This window comes from Arachis hypogaea, chromosome 14 (assembly GCF_003086295.3).
Source record: "Arachis hypogaea cultivar Tifrunner chromosome 14, arahy.Tifrunner.gnm2.J5K5, whole genome shotgun sequence".
Taxonomy (NCBI): Eukaryota; Viridiplantae; Streptophyta; class Magnoliopsida; order Fabales; family Fabaceae; genus Arachis; species Arachis hypogaea.
In genome coordinates, this window is record NC_092049.1 from 110358742 (window position 1) to 110377053 (window position 18312).

The 18312-nt window shown below is 35.5% G+C and overlaps 2 protein-coding genes and 1 long non-coding RNA gene across 3 annotated transcripts; 1 reads left to right on the forward strand and 2 right to left on the reverse strand.

Moving 5' to 3' along the window:
• Positions 1-7259: 7259 nt before the first annotated feature.
• On the reverse strand, positions 7260-11854 carry LOC112742909 (putative cyclic nucleotide-gated ion channel 8). Its single transcript, XM_025792152.2, has 6 exons — positions 9601-11854; positions 9305-9517; positions 8878-9188; positions 8637-8748; positions 8304-8540; positions 7260-8202 (listed from the first exon to the last, which is right to left on the reverse strand). The coding sequence occupies exons 1-6, from the start codon at positions 10162-10164 to the stop codon at positions 7396-7398; spliced, it is 2244 nt and encodes a 747-aa protein (XP_025647937.1). The 5' UTR covers positions 10165-11854; the 3' UTR covers positions 7260-7395.
• On the forward strand, positions 10748-12338 carry LOC112740509 (uncharacterized). The gene is made up of 2 exons (XR_003171202.3): positions 10748-11145; positions 12046-12338. It is a non-coding gene; the product is annotated as an uncharacterized lncRNA (long non-coding RNA).
• Positions 12339-16188: 3850 nt separating this feature from the next.
• On the reverse strand, positions 16189-17606 carry LOC112743684 (chaperone protein dnaJ 8, chloroplastic-like). Its single transcript, XM_025792982.3, has 3 exons — positions 17011-17606; positions 16847-16915; positions 16189-16622 (listed from the first exon to the last, which is right to left on the reverse strand). The coding sequence occupies exons 1-3, from the start codon at positions 17203-17205 to the stop codon at positions 16428-16430; spliced, it is 459 nt and encodes a 152-aa protein (XP_025648767.1). The 5' UTR covers positions 17206-17606; the 3' UTR covers positions 16189-16427.
• Between the last annotated feature and the right edge of the window lie 706 nt (positions 17607-18312).

Below are 18312 nucleotides of genomic sequence, written 5' to 3' on the forward strand. Positions count from 1 at the left end.
CCTGATCATTTTCGCAGCACTCACAGCAACTTAAAAGCGACATGCACCGCTCAAAACACGACCCTACGTTACCAGAACCTCAGAGTTTATAACCAAACATAACAGAATATTAACACGGGTTTCCAGAACATAAATACTTACCAAACTAAGAAAATGAAACAGCGGCGGTCGCTGAACCGGTTTGGCGGCAGCTCCGGCAGCCACCTCGAACGGCAGCGGCGACCAGAACTCCGGCAACGGCGACTGAAACAAACATACAGCGATGATTGAGCTCCCGGAAATTCAAAGGAAACAAAAACCAACTTAAAACCTTACCGGCAGTAGATCTCGGTGGCGGCAGAGGTGTTCTCCGGCGGCAGAAGCGGCGGTAACCCCGATGGCGGCACTGACAACGACGGCTCCCTCCGGTGACTACCTAACCACGGCGACGGCAAGGAAGCCATGGCAGCGGCGGCAACAAGCTCCTCTCCCGCGGGCTCCTTCTCTCTCCTGCGTTTGGCTCGGCGGCAACGGAGATCTCTTCTCCTTTTTCTACCCGCGACCAGCCTTGACGATGACGGACCCAGAGGCGGTGACGACCATTCGCGCAGCAGCAGCCCGCGATGATGACGATGGCGGCGCAGCGTGGTGGCGGCGCGACGAATGGTGGCGACGGCGCAGGTGACACGACGGAGGCGGTGCGAACAGCTCCTCCTCCCCTCCCTCTCTCACGGGTCTTCCTCTTCTCTTCCTCGGCGGCTCGATGACAGATCCGACAGCGGTGACGCGACGCAGCGGCTCCCACGCGACACTCTCCTTCTCTCTCAGATCTCCTCTCTCCTCTGCCAGCAGCGGCGGCGATGGTGGCAGTGACACCCACCGCGCCGCCTCACTCTTCTCCCCCCTCTCCTTCCTTCCTCGGTTCCCATCCTTCTTCTCCTTTCTTTTTTTTCTTTCTTTCCTTCTGATGGGATTTTTGTGGGTAAGTGAGGGTAGGGAAAGGGGTGCAGCTGTGTGTGCGTGTGAACTGAGAGATGTGAGTGTGAGTGTTTATAAAAATTAGGCTTATGGTTTTGTTTTAGCAATTTAGGATTTAATTTAGATTTATTTATTTTTAATCAAATTAGAGTATATAATGTTAATTTGAAATCTAATTTTAATCTTCAAAATTATTTTAAAATATTATTTGTTGTATTAAAATACTAATTGGTTTAAAATCAAATTCTCTAATTGAATTTATAAGATAATAAGATTAATTTTCTTTATTTCTAAAACTTGAAGTATTAAATCATAGAAATATCAATTATTTGAATTAAATCACATAAATATTCTTGTCATCTAATAACTACTAATTTTGAAATTTAAATATAGCAAATAATTCAATAATTATAAAATTAGGTAAAATTCTAATTAATTATCAAAACCTGATTTAATTTTTGATTTAATTAGCTTTAATAAAATAATTCCTAAAGATAAATTTTCTAATGAATTGAAATTAATTTATAATAAGATTTATTCGAAAATTCTGGGTCTTACATTTCTTGTATCTGAATGGTATCTCTTACTAAGTTGGGTAAGCATTTAGTGTAGAGAGTCTAGGGAATGAACCTAGCCAAATCAAACTTGGTTAGAAGTTTGGTTTGTCCCTGATAGAATTAGGAAGAATATTTGGGAATCGGTAATTGTAATATTTGATAAAAAAAATAGTAAAAATTTTACCATAGTTGAAGACTAGATATAGGCCACATTGCACAAGATGGTTGAACTAGAATACATGGTTGTGTACTTCATTCTTCTTTGCTCTATTTTTATTTGATTTGATATGAGACAAAATTAAATTGTCTCCTGCATAATCCATATCGCAGACACAGCAGAATCTGTTTTTTGCAAGGTTCTGAAAACCGGTTCGAACTGGTCGGTCAGACTGGTCAAACCGTGAACCGTTCAGAAAAACGGTTCGGGCAAAAGGCAAAATCGTAGATTTCAGAAACCGCCATCGAACCGGTGAACCGGTCGGTCGAACCAAACCGTGACTCGACCGGTTTTTAGGGAAGGCAACTAAACGTTGCCGTTTCAATCACCAGCAACCCTAACTTTTACTCCATCGCGCAGCCAAGCCTTAGTCGAGCTCCTCTCAGTCTCGCACACACACTCAGTCAGGGAGGAGGGCTCCTCAATCTCATCGAGCTCACCTCCGTCCAGCCACCGTCTCGTGCCGCCGACATCGTCGTTCCTTCGAACAGCCACCGCCTCGTGCTCGCTCACTTCCTCTCCATCGCGTAGCAGCCAGCGCAACCTTCGAAGCCTCCGTCGCGCAACCTTCGAAGCCTCCGTCGCGCAACCTTCGAAGCCTCCATTGCGCAGCAGCCATCGCGACCTTCGAAGCCACCGTGTGCTCCACCACTCTTGCATGCTCTGTCTCCCTCGGTGTCTTTCGGTGTCTTTGTCTCCCTTGGTCGCTCGGTGTCTCTGTCTCTGTCTCTCGGTGTCTCTGTCCCCTTCTGCAACCACTGTCTCTTGCGTGTTCTCTAAGTAATTTTTTTATTAACTATGAATTTATGATTGAATAATTGCTTGATTCTGTGAAGTTCTGTGAACTCTGATATAGTGATATCTGATATGTGGTTTATTGATATAGTGAAGTTTTGTGAACTCTGATTCAAGTCATTCAATTGTGTACTGATATGGTGATATAGTGATTGAATAATTATTTTTCTGTGAACTGTGAAGTGTGAGCTGATATAGTGATTGAATAATTGTTTGCCTGTTTCAACTGAATAATTGAAATTGAAATTCTGCATCTAATTGATAGGTAGGTTTTGTTTGTTTATTTCTCTTGAATTGAAATTGAAATTCTGCAACTAATTTTCTGATTTGAGTAAGAGTCAGCTTTTTCTGCTGTTTAACTTCATGTTGTTTTATGGGAGTACAACTTGATGGAGCTGTTAAGGAAGCTTTTGATGTGGCCTACAATAATATATATGCATTCCATGCCGCTCAGAAGACACCTGAGAGAATTGTTGAGAACATGAAAGTATGTATGTCATTTCAATTATGGTTCTAGTCAGATGTGCATATACTGCCCCTGATTTGTGGATTTTCACCATTATGTTTGTGCCAAGTCCTTTGATTTTGTAATTATGCTTATGTGTTTGTTCATTCTTTGGGTGTTACACCAATATTTTTGTTTTGAGTCTTCTGAAAATACCAGGTTGTTCAATGCAAACAAGTTGCAAGAAGTATTAATTCTGTGGGTCTTTATGTTCCAGGAGGAACTGTTGTATTACCATCAACAGCTTTAATTCTGTGGGTCTTTCTGTGGCATGTTTATGTTTGATTGGTTGTTTTTGTTATTTGACTTTTGAGTTTGTATTTGAATGAGATTATAGTATTCTGGTTTATATACTACTTTTAATTTGGATGATATTTTAAGATTTATATTAGACTATAATTATGTTTTAATGTGTTTATTTATATTTTATTATAAAACGATTTTTTCAATTCAACCACGGTCAAACCAGTTGAACCTATGAACTAGTGAACCAGTAGCTAGAGTGGTTTGATGACCTGTTCAGTTTTTAGAACCTTGGTTTTTTGTGCTAAAGTTTAAAAAAAGTAAAAAGTTGCCATAAATTCAACCCCCTTCTCTAGGCCATTGAAAATCTTCAATTGGTATTAAGAGTCAGGTCTAAAGCATCAAGTTTGATAACTTGGAGGAAAGATTCAAAATGGCCAACATAGGGGAAAACGTTGTTGCATACACCCTCACCGAAGGACAGTTAAACAACAGACCACCATTCTTCAACAGCAAAAACTACACTTAATAGAATTAGAAAATGCGAATATTTGTGTAATCCGTTGACTACAATATCTGAAAAAAAATTATGGATGGTTCACAAGTTCCAACAAACACAAGCGCTGAAGGAGTTGTGACTCCTAAAGAAGAGAGCGAATGGAATGACAAATATAAGAAAAATGTGGAGCTGAATGCCAAGGCAATCAACATGATGCATTGTGCTGTCAACTTTGAGGAATATCAGAAGGTGTCAAGATGCAAAATAGGAAAAGAGATTTGGGATAAACTCCAAGTTACTTATGAAGGCACCTAACAAGGCAAGAAAACAAGGATTGATTTGCTTAGAAAGGAGTATGAGATGCTCTTTATGAGGGAAGGAGAAACCATCAGAAAAATGTTTGAAAGATTTTCGATCATCATAAATATCTTGGATGCTATGGGATGACCCATACCAATAAGTTCTAGTGAGAAAAATACTCAAAAGTCTCACAAAAGAGTGGGACACGAAAGCAACTGTTATTGCTGAGAGCAACAATCTGAATCAAATGACTTATAATGAGTTGACAGAAAAATTTCTTGCATATAAAGCCACACACATAAACCGTGACACAAAAAAGAAAGGAGTGGCCCTAAAAGCCAAAGTTGGTTCATTGGAAGATGAATCCAATGATAGTTTTTTGGATGACGAAATTGTGTTTTTTTTTGCTGGAGAATGAGAAGACTCATGAGGAGCAAAGGTAAGAGTAAAAACTCGAGTTCAAAGGAGTACAAGAAGGATCTTAGCAAAATTATATGTTATCATTGCAAGGAGGTTGGTCATTTCAAGTTCGATTGTCCTAAACTTAAAATGGAGGACAAGACGAAAAAAAAAAAAAGAAGAAAAAAGTGTTGATAGTTTTATGAGAAGATCTTGAGAATGACTTAGAAGAAGAAGAAGAGGAACCTGAACATGAAGTTCAAGTGTGCTTCATGGATGGCCAAGATCAACTGGAAGGGGTAAATTATTTTTATCTATCTAATGAGGACTTGCATATAATCATTGATGACTTAACTACACATGTTAGCAAAATTCTGGATAAATATGATAAATGCAAGTTGGAAAATGATTTCTTGAAATCTAAAAATATTTTCTTTAAAGAAAAATTGATGGAAACCAAAAGTGATGCTGACTTATTAGAAGAAAATAGATTTCTTAAATTTAAAACTGAAAAATTTAAAGGAAAACACACGGCTAATGCATCATTGGACCTCATTACTGAAAATGAGAGATTGCATACAGTGATTAGAGGTTTGAATCAAGACATAGTAAATTTGCTCAAAGTTCCGAAAACTTGGATAAATTGCTAGCTAGTAAAAAAGTCTTGTTTGAAAAATATGGTTTGCGGTATGTTGAAAAATGAAGCTGTTTTTAAAAAGCTTCATGTTGAAACCGAAGCTTCAACCTCAAAAACCAAAAACCTTCAAACCTCTCATCACTTTTAAAATTCGGCAAAAAGAAATTATTACCAAAATTGCAAAAAAACATGGTCATACATCTCTTCAATGTTTTATTGTTGAAAGAAAAGTGGGTAACAAAGTGTACAAAGTGGTAAATAATTTCAATGTCAACTTTCCAAATTTATTTAGATACCTAACTTAAAGCCTTGTGCAGATTTACCTTACATCCAAGAAGAAAAAAAATATGTGGTATCTTGATAGCGAATGTTCAAGGCACATGACCGAAAAGTCCATCTTCTTCGTCAAACTCAACAAGTGTATTGGAGGATTTGCGACATTCGGTGATAATGGAAATGGCAAGATCATTGCCATAGATAAAGTGGATAAGAATTTTTCTAACTTCATTGACAATGTATTTTTGGTTGATGGATTGAAACACTATGTTCTAAACATTAGTCAACTTTGTGATTTGGGATATTGGTTACTTTCAAAATGTTGGAATGCTTAGTCGTAAATGAAAATTCTGATGACATATTATTTGTAGCAAAAAGATGCGATAATGTGTATATTCTCACTTTAAAAGAACTAAGAGAACAAAATGTAGCATGTTTTACCTTCATAGATTCAAAAAAAAAAAAAAAAAGGTTCTAGCACAAGAGATTGGGACATGCAAGCATGTTTCAAATCTCTAAGCTAGTAAAAAAGGTCTTAGTAAGAGGTCTTTTTAAAATCAAATTTGACAAAGACATCACTTGTGATGCCAATTGGATAAACAAACCAAAAGTTCTTTCAAACCAAAGAAAGATGTCTCAACTAAGAGATCTTTGGAATTGCTACACATTGATCTCTTTGGTCTTACTAGAACTTAAGGTCTGGAAGACAAACATTATGTTCTAGTTGTTATTAATTATTACATTAGATTTGGATGAGTTCTCTACCTAGTTCACAAGAATGATGCTTTTTCAGCTTTCAATATTTTTTGCAAAAATGTTAAAAAAAAAATGATCTAAAAATCGCTTCTATTAAAAGTGATCATGGAAAAGGATTTGAAAATCAACATTTTGAATCATTTTATGATGAATTAAGTATTTCACACAATTTTTCTTATCCCAGAACACCTTAACAAAATGGCGTTATAGAAAAGAGAAATAGAAGCCTTTAAAAAATAGCTAGAGCTATGCTTTGCGAAAGTGATGTACCTAAATTTCTTTGAGCTGAAACTGTAAATACAGCTTGTTATATCTTGAATAGAACAACTATTAGAAAACTTTTAAAAAAAACTCCTTATGAGTTTTGGAAAAGAACTCCACCAAATCTTGAATACTTTCACGTCTTTGGGTGTAAATGCTTTGTTTTGAATATAAAAGATAATTTGAAAAAGTTTGATCCAAAGTCATATGAATGTATTTTTGTGGGAGATTCAACCTTTAGCAAAACTTATAGAGTGTACCACAAAGACTCTAAGACCATTGAGAAAATCATACACGTTACTTTCTATGATTCTAACTATATTCCAAGTGTTGTGAAAAATAGTGATGCAGGTAATCAAGTTTAAAACAAAAGAAATGAAGTCCAAGTTCAAGAAAAATCTAAATCTTTGCAAGATGTCTTGATTCTGATGTTGCAGATTATTTTGTAGGAGACAATCTCATTTTATCTTTTGCAACTGTAGAACTTCCTAAAAGTTTTAACAACCTTAAACCAAACTAATATGAATCTGTGTCTTATTTAATATTTATTAGTTATTGTAGTAATTAATATATGCTAAATAAAATAAATTCTAACTGATTTTAATTTTTTTTGTTACTAAATATTTTCGTTTAGTATTTAGTCATCTTTTAAATAAAAATAACACTTTTATAACATATCAAAATTTAATTCTATAATTTATTATTCAAAAATAAAAAAATTATTTCACATAAAGATAATAATTATAAAGTTGGTTAGAGTATCTACCTTGTTTAAATATTTTTGTCCCAGAGATGGAAATTATTATCCATATTGTGAACGGCAATATCAAGGTTGAACCGAATGAGAATCCTAAAGTAACTAATTTATTTTATTAATATACATAGGTGGGATTTGGTGTCCATATTTTGTATTAATCAATAAAATAAATACAAAAATATATGTAATATTATTGTTGGGCAAGCAGCTGAAGAAGTGGTTGATAGGAGCGATTATTAGCGTTGGTCATCATCATCATCAAGATGGCTGAAGTCGGGTTCTCGAGGCTTTTGGGGGGGAAGGCCGATGCCTTCCGAACTGGAAGAACGGGGCCTCTGCCCACGCAAATTAGTTGCAAACCGGGAAGCATACATAGCCGAATCTAACCCAATAAGCATAGTAGAAGTAGCAGCAGCAGCAGCAGCAGTAGTAGTATTAGCAGTAGAAGATGAAAAGGAAGAAGATGGAATCAAGGCCTTTGTATCATCATCGTCGTCGTCATCATCATCATGATGGGATTGATCATCATCGTCATCATCATCAAGCTTGTTGATGTGGTGCATGGATGCAATTTTCCTCCTCTGGTGGCGCCTCCAGGCAGCCTGGATGAAGATGGCAGCCCAAGTCCGCCACTGCTGGGAGTAGAAACGGAAGGTGTGCTGAACCTGCCTGCTGTGAAGGCGCCTGAACTGGGAAGCAACAAACTTGAGCTCCTCTGCCTCCAGAGCGAATGCCTCCATTTCATCCATGGCCTTCACAGTCCTTGTAGATGACGGTAAATTCGACGATGATTTTGGGTCCAGTGCCCATGTTAACAGCTCTTCTCCACAGAAGTCACCTTCTTTCAGAAAACCTCTGTTGAAGAATCCACTTCTTCCGCCGTCCGTCGTCACGCTCTCAAGTTGGCCACGTACAATGAACAACATCTCATTCACCGGATCCCCTTCCCTTATTATGCATGTCCCCTTTGTATGCAGACATGGCTTCAGTCGCTCGCATATCGCATCCAGCAACCGCTCATCCATGTTGGCAAACAGAGGAACCTGATCATCCATCCGTCCATCCATGCATCATCATCTATCAATGTATAATACATACATACATACACATGCTTTGCTTATATATATATAGCTACCTAGCTTACCCTTCTAACCAAATTCAAACAAAGGTATCGTTTGATGTCTCTCCTCAGATCTTTGGGAAGTTTCTGAACCAAGCTCTCTTCATCTACTCCACGTGTGTTAAACCATTTACATTTTTCATAGCGTCTAACTTTTTCCCTTAGCTCCGCTGGAAGCAAGCGGTGGTGCATCCATTGCTCTGAGTCACGTCTTCTGATCCTCATTTCCTCTAGACGGACAGACATCGATTGAAGAAAGTTCTGGATACAAGACCAAAATAAATTATTATAGAAACCTTTTCATCTTTAATTAATATATATATATATATATATCAACACTTATTGGCATGCATTTACCTGCATCTTTCCAATCAAAACAGCAAAAAGGACAAGCCCCAAAACAGCTAATAAAATGCAAAAAAGAATTTCTCCGACGTAGGTGCTAGCTTGAAGCCCTTGACCAAGTGTGCTGCGTAAAGCAAAATAGAATGAAGCTTCTTAGCTTAGTAAAACCTGTTAACAGATACACAGCTTCAAACACACTTCTTAACAAGTCCCAATAATCAATACACTAATGCTAGCTTGATTAGGAAAATACCTTATGTTTTGGACACCCCACCATAAACAGTAACATAGTTTAGGAAAGAAATTGATTGATGCAACAATATTAGATGTTATGGCTTGATTGAAAATTCCATAGTCAAATGGGGCGTCGTCATCATCAGCGGAACACTTATCCTTAAGAATCTTTGGGCTAATCTTTCTCCATTCTTCATAGCCAGTAGCACGCTTATTTGAACCCCCACAGTACAAGAAATGCGTGAAACATCGCTCTTCCTCCATGCAAGCATTCCTCCAGCACGTGTCATTACGTTCTACAGCTAATAAGTACCATACAGACCCAGTTATCTGTGACGTGAGCATTGCACATTAGAATCACAAGAAGGTTGATGATGTATAGTAATAGTAGGCATACTAGCTAGTAAAGTTTGCATGACCTCTTGTTGCAATTAAGATGCACTTACGTGGCTACCAAGCATGTACCAGGTCAAGTAATATGCGGCGCCGACCAAAGTATTCTCCGAAAAAACACCTGCTGTCTTGCTAATCTCTGAGGCCAAAGGTAGAAAGCGTAGAAATCTTGGAAAATATTGGAGGATGACAATGTTCAACAGTTGCGTTTTTGTGGCTAATACCTTTGTGCGCGCTGGATCATGAAGATATCTCCACACGACAATCTACATGCATGACAAATAATGATCGACTCAACAATATTTAATTAATCTCCAAATTGAAAGGAAACAAAACAAAAGCTAATAACCTGTGGCAAAGGCAACACAGAGAGGAAGTCAACAATGAAGTAACGTTGCAAATATCTCTTAGCAATCTCTGCAGGATCTATGACGAGTTCACCTCGTCCAAAGACACGAGAAGAAGGCGCAATGAAAGCAGTGCGAAACTGGAAACTTATGCGAAGGATGTAGATAGCATCGAAGATTGTTCTGAGTGTAACTGCATAGCTTGCCAGGCTGCTGTCTATGGCAAGACAGAATGATTTGTGATTGAAATATGGGAGATAAAAGAAAAGGGGATCAAAAGATACAGATATGATACACAAAACTTGAAAGAATTTATTCCACTGCAGAAGGGTCTTGTCTTGAGGGTCAAATATTTTTCTCTCAGACACTTTAAGATCTTCTGGGAACACTGATGCCCACGTCACTCCACTTTTCAGGGATCTCCCAAGTACTCTTAGCCCATTCGACCCCCTTCTCATTCCTACCCTAAAAGATTTTGATGCATTGTCGTTTCTCCTTATTCCGCCACTCCCACCAGTCGGAGGAAGCGGCCCCAGTCCCTTCAGATTAAATCTTAGTTTCCTCATCTATTCCTATATATGCTGCATCAAGCGCATACACCAAATCAAATAGGAATTATTAATGCACATGGATGACACTGCATTATTAATTATTGCCTAACTGCTGGTAAAGCTCTCCTATTACTGTGTGAAATACAATCAATCAAACGTTTTGAAGATTACAAGCAGTTTAATGCTCCTACGTACAATTGCAAAGCATATAGACAGATATTGCCGTGAAGAAAATAACGATTGCATATGCATGTGTCTCTGGTATTTTTAATACCAAATGCCCAAGGATGAAAGACGGGATCAGCAACTAAATTATATTAATTATTGAACATATCTATGATTTGAAGATGAACTTAATACATATAATTAATGGCGATGTTTGAACAAGCGGATGAGTCTGCGTGCATGGGAATGACAACCATAAGAATGCAGAGCCAAAAAGAGACCCACAAGTAGAGAAAGAGAAGGAGAAACATGCATCAGAATTCATCTCTCCACCTAATTTGGTTATTTAAGACACTTATGACGGCTGTATATTTTCCCCGACATTATAGTTACACTTGCTTTTATTTATTTATTTTTTTTGCAAGCCTCATTTATCTTAATAACTTATTTTATTTTCATCCCTTAATTTTAGTTTGGTTATTGTTAAGGTTCAACAAGTATTTTTCTTAATTCATTTATCACTTCTCTTGAATTTTGTAGATTAGTGTTGTCTTTTTTTTTTTTTGACAGAACCCAGGCTAACAAACCGGCCCAGATCCCAAGGAAACGAACTTCCATTCCCAAACCCGAGCCGGATTTTAACTGCCACTTCCCTCGACGTTGAGTTATGCGACCTCCATAGCAGACCTTCAAGTTCCAGGTTGTCACTGCCGTCGCCCGATTCCAGCCGGAACTGCCGCTAACTGCAGAACCTCCTATGTTGGTCGACAGCCACGCCAAGATCAGCTCTGTTATATAATACTTACTTCCATCCACCATTGTTTGCTTTTCGTGAGTATTTCCAACTTAATCAGTTGATTTGCCTTAGTGTCTGCGTGTGATCCACTAAGGAGCTTGTTAACTTTGAACATGAATTTTGTTGATTAATCGTAACTCCAAATCTACTTCAATGCCAGTGACTTCATTTCATATGTTTTTGTGGAATACCGATTATTGAATCAACGAATATTTCTCAGAATCTTTACTGATTCTATTTAACCCTTTGGAAACATTCAGTTTAGTCAACTTCAAACTGAACCACAACAAACTATAGTATTTAGATCAGATTACATTTCAGCTCCAAACCAATTCAAATTGAAACCAGGGACATTCCTTACCTGTCGTAAGTACTTACTGATGAAGGAATCAGAGGTCAAATTCCTGTTTTTCTTAACTTACCAAATTATGCCAAAAAGAAATTAAAACCACGTCTTATTCTTAAGTTGATTTTTAACTTCCTAATTGTTTTTCCCTCATATTTAAACCCCAATCAGTAAATTGGGGTGATATTTATATGATAAGGTAAAATATGCCCAAAAAAGGAGTGAAAATTGAGTATGGAAAGGGAAGCAAGGAAGAAGGTGGATTGCAATTTGATAGGGCTTGCAATCCATAAGTAGAGCAGGTTCTTCAGTCCCTGCGTTGCAGCGGATTTGACAGTGGGATTAGGTGGTAGTGAATTAGTGATGTGGTAATGTAACCTGAATGTTCATTCCAGTTCGAGCAATAGTTTTACTTAGCTGATTCTCTTTTATTTTTATTTATATAAATTCTATGTGATTTACTTGTGGAAGATTGATCTCAGAATATACATTCATTTTTGTTTCTTTCTGTTCATTTTTATTTTATGATCGTCCACCACACAAAATCTCTAAGAACACTTTTCATTTGATCTTAAACAAATGCTGACAGCCTTTGGGGGTTTATGTGGCCCAGAATTATCAAGTTCCTAACATCAAGAAGCTAGTTGACACTGCCTTAATTATGGCAAATATAATAGGGGAAAAATACCAGAACCCAAAGAGGAGGGGTGATGAAGACGATTGATGCCTATAAAGCTTCTGAAAAAGCACAATTTGGTAGAAGAGATTTTGTAAGGATTTAAGTTTATTAATTTGCCCTTTGAAGGCAAACATTCTCATTCTTGTCTTTTATTGCACTCAAATTTTCTTCAAGACACAATTTAAAGAATATACTCTGGTTTTTCAGATCTTGGATAATATCTTCATGCCAAAACCGTTTTGTGCGATTACAGCAATCCAATTTGTGGAAACTCCAATGTCCAATGTTTTTACTTCCCCCTTCCCACATTTTATTTGTCCCCTCGCTTGTCTAAATATATTTTTTTTATCAGTAGGAAATAATGGAAAGAAAATTTATACAGTAGATATAATAAAATTGTGACAATCCAGGATCTCTTTTTTTTTGTGCATAGAGAATAAAAGAAAACAATCAAAAAAGGAAATTATAAAAAAACAAAAGAATAAGAGGAACATCAATTAAGAAAAATTCTTAAGAAGAAGACAGAAGAACAATTAAATCGACTGCATTAGTAATTCTGAGCTCTAGTTTTTATCATCTAGTCTACAACATGGTTCAATTTTCTCTAAATTAAAATAAAATCTTATTTCTGAAATTATTTGTGTTTGAGTTAAAAAATCCCTTAAAGAAGTTCTTATTTTTCATGATCATCTAGAATTTTTTAATTGTTCATTAGCGATAAAACTTTAATAGAGTATGTCTGATACGGATTTAAAAGGATAAACAAGACAAGAATTGAAATTGAATAAAAAAGATAAATTGTAATTGAAATAAAAATAAAAAGATAAGTTAAAATTGAATACAAAGAGAATCACTCTACTTTATACCCAATTTCTTGACGCATCAAGAAAGGGACTCCTCAACCTAACTTGTCAACGCTATAGTTTGGAAATTGAATCGAAGGGACTCCTCAACCTTCTATTCAATTCCCCGATGCAACAAGAGAGGGACTCTTCAACCTCAATTGTCCACACCATGGTTTTATCACGAAACCAAAAAGGGGTTTTGAAACCTCTAAAAATTCTATGCTACGACTACAATAGCTAAAGAGGTATTTATAACCTCTTATTAGGTTAAAACAAAAAAACCCTAAAGCCCATAAACATAAGGCCCAATCTAGTAATTAAATAAACAAAATCAAAATACATTAAATAAAATATTCTAAAAATGTAAACTAAAATATCTTCTAAATAACTCTTGAACTCTTCATATCACGAACATTTGAAGCACGTATCATTCTCCTCCTCTTCAAAAAAGATTCGTCCTCGAATCTTGTAGGTGGAAAAAAAAGAAATATATGAAAAGGACAATAATTATAAGGAAGATAATTTCTTTTTTTTTTTGTTTTTTTTTTCTTCTTTTTTTTGTTTTTTTTTTCACTTTATTCTTCTTTTTTTTTTTTAAAATAATGAAACGCAAACGAAAACAAGAACACAAGAACAAAAAGAAAGACGCAACAAACACTGGACTCTTTTTTTTATGATAAAAGAAAAACAAATATAGATTAATAAGAATTAATCTAATACCTGAGCTCTGATACCAAATGATACGGAAATAATAGATAAACATAAAGACAAGAATTCAAACTGAATAAAAAGATACATTAAAATTGAAATAGAAACAAAAATGATAGATTGAAATTGAGTACAAAGAGAATCACTCTACTTCTACTCAATTTCTTGACGCAACAAGAAAGGGACTCCTCAACCTAACTTGTCAACGCCATGGTTTGGAAATTGATTCGAAGGGACTCCTCAACCTTCTAACCAATTCCCCGATGCAACAAGAGAGGGACTCCTCAACCTCAATTGTCCACACCATGGTTTCATCACGAAACCAAAAAGGGGTTTTGAAACTTCTAAAAATTCTATGCTACGACTACAATAACTAAAGAGGTATTTATAACCTCTTATTAGGTTAAAACAAAGAAACCCTAAAGCCCATAAACATAAGGCCCAATCTAGTAATTAAATAAACAAAATCAAAATACATTAAATAAAATATTCTAAAAATGTAAACTAAAATATCTTCTAAATAACTCTTGAACTCTTCATATCACGAACATTTGAAGCACGTATCAATGTCTCACAAATCAATAGTGTTATTCCCAACTCCCTTGCCATGAACAAACCATACCAATCATCCAAGGGGAGTGCTAGGGGAACAATGAAAATTTTGAACAACATGAACAACCACCAATCAAATGAAAATACACTACATCCTAATTTAATGCTACTAATTAAATTTACTCTTTTAACCATATTAATTCACATTGTTTACACATTGTTCAAAAATCTTGTTGATTACCTATACTTTTCCATCATCCAAATATCAGTTTTTAGGACTAGGGATAGGGATAACAATGAATCTTTATGGGGGCGGAACCTCTACTCTATGTCCGTCTTCGTTTAATAAACTATCTCTCGCCTTTACTTCATTTCCACGAATATCTGTTTATTTTCACGAGTATATATGAATACTAAGTTTTAAATTAAAAAAAAAAAACACAATCATAATAAAATCTTATAATTTAATTAAATATATTATATTAAATACTATTCAAACACAAATTTAACATAAAATTATACACATAAAATATGTTAATAGTAGCAATATTATGTTCTTTTTAAGGGGCAAAAAATCTATTGTATTTAATAAATGACTTATTCATTTTGTATGAATTTTTGTGACGATATTTAAATAATTATTTAAAAAGTGCTAAAGTACACAAAAAATTAGAGCAAAATTTGCTCTTTAATTTTTTTTTAAATTTTTCAAAAAACTTGGTTATTTACAAAAGGTCTTTTAAAATAAACTCACTTGACATAAATTATTAAAATTTAAGGATAAAAAATTTTATTTTTTAATAATATTTGAAAAAAATTACACCAAAATTTAACCTTTAAATTTTTAATAGATATATATTTAATATTTAATTATTTTTATCGTATTTTTTAAATTTTACAGTAACTTATTTTTTATTTGTATCTTTTTAGATGATCTTTATTAGAGACCTTAACTTTTTTATACCACCTTAATAGTTTGCATATTTAATTGGACCAAAGTGATTAGACATTCAAATAAAAAGAAAATCTAAGTTACGATTCACTAAAGGGATTCAATGAAAAAAACATAAAGATATTACTTTTTAATGAGTTGTTATGTATTATTTAAAGATACTTACTTAAATAAAGATGTTAAAATATTTTTGAAGACACTATTACTGTGTGACATGCAATCAATCAAATATTTTGAAGATTACTAGCAGTTTAATGCTCCCACGCAGATATTGTCCTGGAGAAAATAACGATTGCGTATGCATGTGTCTCTGGTATTCTTAATACCAAATGCCCAAGGATGAAAGACAGGATGAGGAACTAAATTATATTAATTATTGAACATATCTATGATTTGAAGATGAACTTAATACATATAATTAAAATTATTAATAACAAGTGGATGAGTCTGCGTGCATGGAAATGAGAACCATAAGAATGCAGAGGCAAAAAGAGATCCACAAGTAGAGAAAGAGAAGGAGAAACATGCATCGGGATTCATCTCTCTACCTGATTTGGTTATTTAAGACACTTATGACGCCGTATGTTTCTCCGACATTATAGTTACACTTGCTTTTATTTTTCTTATTTTTGCAAGCCTCATTTATCTTATTCTTAATAACTATATTTTATTTTCATACCTTAATTTTAGTTTTGTTATTGTTAAGGTTCAACCCGTAGATCTCGTCAATGATCAGCAATGGTAGTGGCACTTGTTGAAAAGAAAAGGATAAAAATAAAAACCGCGTATATAAATCCTAGAAAGCACCTACGACAAGCTATCCAATGAGGAGAAAAGTATATGACGTCTGCTTCTTGTTTGCTCTACAAATGAATGAGGAAGATCATAATATTATGAGTCCTTTATAGGTTAATTTTTTTATTATTTTTTGATGTTTTTGAATTTATTTACAAAAAGATAATAATATAGATCACTCGCAGTATGATCAACCTGCAATTGGGTGTTGAAGCTTTTTAAGTTTTTATTCTTTTTCAAGTTTGATTGGTTTTGTTAACATAGGCTTAAATTATGCAAAGGTCAAGACTACCTTTAATCCTCTTGAGCTCTACACTCTCTATCTACACAAACCCCAACCACTTTTGAAGGCGGAAGAAGGGCCTTAGCATTTAACTAAATACATAATTGAATTAAACTTTCAAAAAAAAAAAAAGAATAAAAGAGAGAACAAAGCAATTTCAAATGTAAGGATTAATGTGAGATGAATAATCACGAATTCCTGCTCCTTCCCATCCCATCCACTCTTCCCACAGGTCCCAATCTGGATCATTCATTCCCCTCATTGCTTCGTCGATGCCTGCATCATCTTCGCATGCTTCGTACATTTCCATTTCCATTTCATTGGATTCTCCTCTCAAATTGGACATTACAACCTGCATTCCACATAAGTCACATGGAAACCCCAATTAGATCCGAAATTCTGCTACAACCTATGTGGCCCACGAAAGTTATGGCAATTAGCAATTCCAATCTCAGCATTTTTATTCAAATCAATCATACCAAAAAGGTCATATTTTGACTTAGCATCACCGTCATAAGCATTATCAATATCAAATTCATGCATTACAAAAGCAATAAGCTCAGCAAGATAACTCACATCATAAGCCTGGTTGATTTGGTGAAACTGCACCCCGCATTTGCTCCATCTGCATACATCTGGATGGTACTGAAACACAACAAAAGACCAAATATATTTATTAATTAAGAATTTTCAAATGTTTTAAATATTAATTAATTAATTAAGGAGACCGGGGATGAAACCTGCAGTGCAAGCTGTCTAAAAGCCTTCTTAACCTCGGATTGAGACGCACCGGGTTGGACTCTTAAGGTTTTGTAACAATCCGTCAAAGAAGAAGAAGAGGAGCAACAAATCTCAAGTCTTTTCTGTTTCCTTTCTTGACATTTTAATTGCATCCATGACCATGAATTACCACCAATAACCCCAGCAACAGCCATAATCAATCAGAAATCCTTACGACACGTGAATTTTAAGACTTGAGAATTGAGATTAAATCCTAAAATAGTGGTTTTCCTCGTTGAGAACTCGAAGGTGATATTAGATAAAATGAAAGGCGCTACAAATCCAAAATGGGATCTGGAAGCGGAAGCTATAAATAGAAAAGAAATGTGAGAGGTCAACGTAGGTGATTGGAGCTCTTATCCATTGGGTCAGAGGCTATCGTGGCATGACGTGGAATCTTGCATTGTCGTTAGAGAGACTCAGACAAACAGAGTTGAACTCTCGCTCCTATTCCAATTTTATGTTGATGACGTGCTTCACCAACAAAATATTGGTCCACCGTTCACCAAGGATCAATATTTTTACCTTATTATGTTTGTATGTTTATCGGTTTGTTATCTACTAAAACTGTTATTTTAAGTATATATATTGACGCATCACTGTATATTTCAAGCTCACCCAAGATTTTCGGGGGCCTATTTTTTTTTCCAGCATCCCACGGTGGAAGTTTTCATTTGTGTTGTTTAGCAAAACTATAACACTACATTACATTTACCACCAATCTGTACCACAGAAAATTTAAAAAAAAAAACTAGAGGCTAAGAAAATGTGAAGAAGGAAAAAACAATTGGGGCCACCGCACTTAACACGTGTTGACATTGACTTGACTGGGCCAAGGTGAAAGGAAGGAGGTGAACGATAAAATTCCAAATTGAGAGAACAATAAAGTTTCAAATTGAATGGTATAGAGCACAACACTAGACGGATGGAATGAATTTAATTGTCTTTGAAATTAGGAGCACAAAGGGTTAGGGAGTGGAAGAGGAAGAAGAAAATGGGGACCATTGTAGGTTGTTCTATCTGCAATTTGGGAGAGTGAGAACTAGGATTGGGTTAAAAAAATCAATCGGGTTATGCTAGGTAACTGTTCATATCCTAATTCAATGTAATGGCTAGGTCCAATTAAGCCAACAAGGTCCAATCTAAAGGATTGACCTTCACTAATTCGCCCGACTTCCTGAAGAGGTTGGATTCGATACATGCTGGCAGATTCAAATAAATAACTGCCTCCTCAAATCTCTCTCCTACTTTTAGAAGAGATA

Excerpts from the sequence above, each read along its gene's own strand:
- LOC112742909 (XM_025792152.2), bottom strand. The coding sequence starts at position 10,164 with ATGAGGAAACTAAGATTTAATCTGAAGGGACTGGGGCCGCTTCCTCCG. Across the intron at positions 9,518-9,600 it reads CTGTGTTGCCTTTGCCACAG|ATTGTCGTGTGGAGATATCT; the intron begins GTTATTAGCTTT and ends TCATGCATGTAG. Across the intron at positions 9,189-9,304 it reads GGTACATGCTTGGTAGCCAC|ATAACTGGGTCTGTATGGTA; the intron begins GTAAGTGCATCT and ends CTCACGTCACAG.
- LOC112743684 (XM_025792982.3), bottom strand. The coding sequence starts at position 17,205 with ATGGCTGTTGCTGGGGTTATTGGTGGTAATTCATGGTCATGGATGCAA. Across the intron at positions 16,916-17,010 it reads TTAGACAGCTTGCACTGCAG|TACCATCCAGATGTATGCAG; the intron begins GTTTCATCCCCG and ends GTTGTGTTTCAG. Across the intron at positions 16,623-16,846 it reads AAATCAACCAGGCTTATGAT|GTTGTAATGTCCAATTTGAG; the intron begins GTGAGTTATCTT and ends TGTGGAATGCAG.